Source organism: Elephantulus edwardii, unplaced genomic scaffold, assembly GCF_000299155.1.
Source record: "Elephantulus edwardii isolate Elephantulus edwardi_28Jun2011 unplaced genomic scaffold, EleEdw1.0 scaffold00027, whole genome shotgun sequence".
Classification (NCBI taxonomy): Eukaryota; Metazoa; Chordata; class Mammalia; order Macroscelidea; family Macroscelididae; genus Elephantulus; species Elephantulus edwardii.
The window spans coordinates 1,427,644-1,433,516 of record NW_006399777.1 but is presented as its reverse complement, the minus strand read 5'-3'; the positions used below and the strand labels follow the sequence as shown (position 1 = coordinate 1,433,516).

General features: G+C 45.2%; 1 protein-coding gene across 1 annotated transcript in view; it reads left to right on the top strand.

The window, feature by feature from the left end:
- Positions 1-5,873, top strand: part of COL6A5 (collagen, type VI, alpha 5) — a 99,361-nt gene that overhangs the window by 49,913 nt on the left and 43,575 nt on the right. Inside the window, exons 27-28 of the mRNA XM_006883398.1 lie at positions 2,669-2,731; positions 3,940-4,002. Of these exons, the coding sequence (XP_006883460.1) occupies positions 2,669-2,731; positions 3,940-4,002 (126 nt within the window). The remainder of the gene's footprint in view (positions 1-2,668; positions 2,732-3,939; positions 4,003-5,873) is intronic.

Below are 5,873 nucleotides of genomic sequence, written 5' to 3'. Positions count from 1 at the left end.
CAATGAATGAATGGAATCCCAAAATCTCTGTAGATGTTCATTGAAATGAAAAATAAACAACCTAAATTTTTTTTTTTTTTTAAAAAAAGGAGATTCTTTTGATGATTACTGGGTCGGGCTAATAAAGAATCCGAGAATGAGTTAAAAAGAATGGAATATCCACTCAAGATCCAAAGAGTAATAAGACATAATTTATGCTTTCAAAAAGTAAATAAATCATCTGACTAAAAGGATGCCACTCCATTCTGCTTTAAGGATAAAATGGCCTTTTTAGGCCCGTCGACAGGGAGCATTCTTTCATGAAGGAATCCTACCCTTCCACCCTCACAAGTGGATGGTGTGGAACAGCCTCCTTCTGTCTTACTGCACCTGCTTCCAGCTCAAAGTGGGGCTCAGCTGAGCACACAAAGCTTTTTTTTAACTGGCTGATTTTTGTTTTTAATTAATGAAAGTTTACAGAGACTTTGGATTTCTGTTCATTTGTTGTTGCACTTTTCTCCCTGACCACCCCTCCCCCTCAGTTCACTCTTCTCTTTGAAAGTAAAACAAAAATTTTTCATTGTTATACAATCCCTCCCCCCAAGTCCACTCCCCTATGCTACCTTCATTCTGGACTCCTGTCATTACAGTAATACCTAATCACATATCCCTTTTAAACAGTTCCCTCCCTCATCTGTTTCAAAGCAGTGTACATAATTTACCCCATCTTTCTCAGTCTCCCCTCAACCCCAATGTCAGTCCCGTTTTACAACAGTGGCACTATGCAGTATTTGTCCTTTAGTGACTGAGATATTTCACTCAGCATAATGTCCTCCAGGTTCACGCACTTTGTATAATATGTCATGAGTTCCTTGTTTTTCAATGCAACGTAGTACTCCATTGACACAGAAAGCTTTTTAAAATGATGTTATGTGCCTTTTCTTTTTCCACTCTCAGCTCACTGAACACTGTCTTAAATAGGAAGAAACTGCAGTTGTGATGCTCTTGGCAGCCTTGTTCGCTGGACGTGGCTTGCTTTGTGAGCAAGAAGATGATACATAGTTGTGTTCTCGGGAAGAAGGAGGCGTGTTGACACAAACGCTCTCTCCACCTCTTCATCCTGAAACCACACGTCCTTTCTTCTCTCCTGAGGGTGGGGAAGGTGCCTGCCAGCCCCTGAGCTGCTCATCTGGACATGGCATTTGACAACTCTTCCTCTGTCCCCCCCACATTTGTCCGGATCACTCTGGGTCAGGGACACTTGACGATGGCTGTCTGCTTTCATTCCATCTCCGTGGCCTCTCCCCTCCCTTCCTGCACACGGCCTTCCCCTCCCTCTCGGCCCCCACACTGCCTCCTCCTCCTTCCCCTCCTTGGAGGCGTCCTCACCACGTTTAGGCCTCACTGCCCCCGTGGTCATCTTGCTCCGTGCCCTCGGTTCCCGCTGCTGCCCTCTTGACCTCACGAGTGTGGCCTTCCCTTTCTGTCACATGGAAGACCACGACATTCCTATCACTAGTTTTCCGCTGCCACCTCCTCTCAGCTTCCGCTGGTCCCAAACACCATTGGCATTTTTTATTTTCCTCCCTAAGAATAATCCTGTTTCTATTGTTCGCCTGATGAAATAGTTTCTGGAATTTCTCTTTGGTAACCAGATTGAAATCCATACCCTGGCTCTGGGGCCAGACACGCCCTTCACGTCAAGATTGCTCATGTTATGTCTATATTAGGTATGGGGATTACAATAAGATTTTTTTTAAAGTCTCTAGAGCAGAGATTGCCTCAAAATTCATGTTTAAATTAAAATACAAAATAATACTTGAAAAGTGGGATGTCTGGTTAATCAAATAAAGTCAACTATAAGAAAGCACCCACTTTAAAAATCCACTCTAAGTAATATCTTTAATGATGAATTGCTAATAGATAGATTATTTTCATGAGTAGTGATGGAGACAATTAAATACTAGTTAAGATTTCTTATTCTAGAATATAAATTTCTAGTTCACTGATTAAAGGGAAGAAATGATCATATTTCAATTTGCTGAAAAATACCACATTGGCATATTGATAATTAGCCAGTAAAATTCATTTCCCCAACAAACTCAGAGTACAATATTTCAGACTTCAGCTTTTCTTTAATTTATGGATTTTAAAAAGCCAATAATCCGTTAGTTAATATCTTATGTCATCAATGCTCTGCTTCTTGTCTTTGGTTTTTAGATCTATCTATATCTATCTATCTATCTATCTATCTATCATCTATCTTTGGTGATTGATTGGATAGAGCTGCACTGGTTAGTGCATGGATATTTGTAATATCATTATCATTACGTGCTTCCCATTCAACTACAACTCCTTGCAGTCCTATAAACAGCGGACCGGAACCATGCTCTTTTCCTGCTCCATTCTCCCGATTTCAAACATGCTCAATCAAGCCCTTTGACTTGAGATTCGTCATAATAAGAAATTAGAAGTGCTTGGAGGATAGGTAAGCACACCAGTGACAACTGAAGACAGCCAGGAGGTCCCAAAGAGCAGGAAAGGGGCCTTGGTTGTTGTATTGACCTTCAATTCTATGTAGTGCAGTTGTTGGAAGATCGATTGTATTTCAAAGGTCATTTTTTCCTAATGGAAGAAATACTTTCATGGCATTCATTTACCCTCTCAATTTCTTTTTATGAATTCTCAGGGTGATGTTGGCGACCCAGGAATGCCTGGGAACCCTGGTCCTAAAGGATTCCGAGGACAGACAGTAAGTGGCCTATCATCCCAGATGTGATTATGCTTTCTCGGGAATTCTCTGTCTCTTATGCTGTAATAATAAATGTGGACCATTGATCCAACCCCCAGTCCGAAATGCCACTCGTTGGCTCTGTGACCTTAACACAGCTTTTCAAGCTCTAGGTTTCTGACAAGAGAGTTGAACTCAGTGACCCTTAAGGTCATTTATGTTCAGCTCTACAGATCTGAGTTCTCATGAATCTGGGCTATTTTAGAGATCCACACATTGATGGCTGGTGATTCCAGGAAATGCTAGTATCTTCCAGCCCTTCCTGAGGCACAGATGAAACCCCAGGACATTAACTCGGCTGGTGGAGGGGAAGTTGCCATCATTTTGCTGTGCCTCTGAGGGATTTTGATGATTCCAGTCTTGATGACCAAGGTCAAGTTAACGAAGGCTGTGGGGAAATTCTAATTAGCAGAGCGCAGAGTAGAGTTTTCTGCACACTTATAAAAGTGCTGAGCAGGCAGATGCTTATTTGCAGTATCAGTGGTCATCACCAGCGTGAGAGAGGCAGCTAAGGGAGGCGTTCCATCTGGCCGCTGGGCGCTCAGCAGCGTCCACACCCGTTACCTCTGTGCGTGGGCCCGAGACAGCCCCCCAGGTCTTCTCATGCGGGCGAGGAAGCATCTTCCTCACTTGGTCTCTTCCACGTGGGAGGCTTTCCCTTTACGATCTCTGTCATCTGGGATGTTTGCTTTGTGTCCACTCGTGCCAATCTAAGTTCCTGACCAATTCAGATTTAAAGGCAAAGCCAGTGCCAACGTGTGTCAGTAATAAACACACGAAGGGAAAGGCTGTTTCCCAGTGATTAAGAATGGCTAGTTTATGCTACGAAGGAGCAAATTTCCTTGGCTTGGATGGCTGGTTGGTCTCTGCATTTCTTTTGGCTTTAATTCAAGTCTTATTCGCTCACACTCCCTCACTCACTGCCATGGAACTGGAATGGCCTCATAGCTGACCTCAGTAGAGTGGAGGCTGCAGATGACCCAGGAGGACACAGCCCATCTTTGAAATCCTGCAGCGTGACTGGTGGACTCACCGGAGAGGCACCGCCTGTGGGACAGCAGTGAAACCCCCCAAGGGCCATGCCACCAGGGCTCCCTAACGTCTTATTTAAAGACCTGTGATAAACCCTGTGAACAGAAGTGTCGACTAACACAAGCTCCTGTCTACAGATCTCTCTAGGTTTCAAAGGTGAACAGGGCTCACCAGGATCCCAAGGGCCTCCCGGACGGAGAGTAAGTTTGCCTGAAAGGCCAGCCAGTGCTTCATGGGTTCCAGGGTGACCGTGAAGACTTCCCGGTACCTTTGAATTCCACTGTTGACCAAGAACATTGACCGTTGCGTGAACTGCCGAAGGAACATCTCTGTCTTGCTTAGAGTCAAGGATGCTGAGACTTGTTCTGACATACTTGGGGGGTGTAAGCCAGAGGGGCGAGTCCCTGGAGAAGGACATCAACACTGTGCTTGGTAAAGTAGATGGTCAAAGGGGCAGAGGATGACCGCCAGTGCGACGCGTTGACGCGGTTGGTGCTCGGCCAGCAGCAGTAGTGAGTCTTTTACCCTTTAGCATCTCTACGAGTGGGAGCCCACTCACTGACCCTGAACAACAGTGTCCAATGGGAAGGGCACAGAATTTAAGGTCAAAGGCATTGAGTTTAAAACCAAGTTCCGTTTCTTCACAGCTATGTATTTATCTGTAAAATAGAGTTGCTAGCACCAATCCAAACCAAAGGCAGTTGTGAAGCTAGGAACCAGCTAGGAACACCCTTTCTAAACCATCACATGCAATGCAAATTGTAGCTGTCAGCGTTAATTGCCATGGAGATGGGATTGGAAAAGCGTCGCACAGCTGCCGGGCAGAGTTCCTTCGTGCTAGACAAATTCATAAGGACCTGCCAAAGGGTAGCCCACTAGTGTTCCCTGCCTGTCCTCAAAACTGAGACGTCCAAGAGATTTGGAAGTAGAACCACAACTCTCTAGTAAGACTCTATTATGACTTTTTCTGAGGAGTATTTCCAGGTGAAATCAGGCCCGTCACCCATGGATGGAACACCTTATCTCTGCTTCTCACTTCTGTTGTCTTATTTACGTGTCTTATTTACAAGGACTTATTTACATGCCTGTCTCCCCTAATGAGCTCCCAGCTCAATGTTGCCAGCACCAGTGCTTCGTGTAGTGAGGCCCAACGCAGTGTTGCATGTACAGAAAACCTATTATCTTGTTCTGTGCATTGTGCATCAGAAGACATTCTGACTGCCAGGTGGAGTCCTGTTTCTTGGGACCTTGTAAAGAACACAAAATACAGAGGGTTTTATGGATGGCTGATTCAAAGAGAAATGAGAATCAACCAGCAATAAAGGGCACTTTCTTTCTTTCTTGCTGAGGACCTGGTGAATGTTATCATCAGGAGGACGAGAGTGTCTGGACCACACAGGAAGTTGGGTCCAGTCTGGCTTTGTCTCCTGACAGGATGCTGGAGCTCCTCCTTGGGTTTCCACATCCTCCTGATCTTGTGACTGGTCCCTGCTGGTCATGATGGGATGCAGCTTCTTTGACTTGGTTCTGATCCTCTGCAATTGTGTGCTGCTTACTCTGTTTCTTAGCTAGAAATGTCTCCCCTCTCTGCTTGACTTTCTGTTTTCTGCCATAAGTCGTCAAGGAAGGATAAGTGGGTCATCTAGTGAAATGCAGAAATCAATGCTGCGTCCAGGTGGTAGAACCACACATGCCCCACCAGTTCTAGTTAGCACCATCAGCACACAGGGAATCTTCTAGAAACATTCTGTAGGGTACCCAGGCATTCTATAGATATTTAAATGTTTACTGGATGAGTGGTATAGATGAATAGATTAGACCGATGAACAGATGGGTGGATGGATAGATGGATGGATGGACAGATGGTGGATGGATCATTAGGTGAATGGATAGATTGCCTAGATGGACAGGTGGGCAGGTGGGTGGGGGATAGATGGAGGGATGGATGGATGGATGGATAGATGGTGGATGGATTGTTAGGTGAATGGATAGATTGCCTAGATGGACAGGTGGGCAGGTGGGTGGGGGGTAGATGGAGGGATGGATGAACGGATGGATGGATGGATGGATG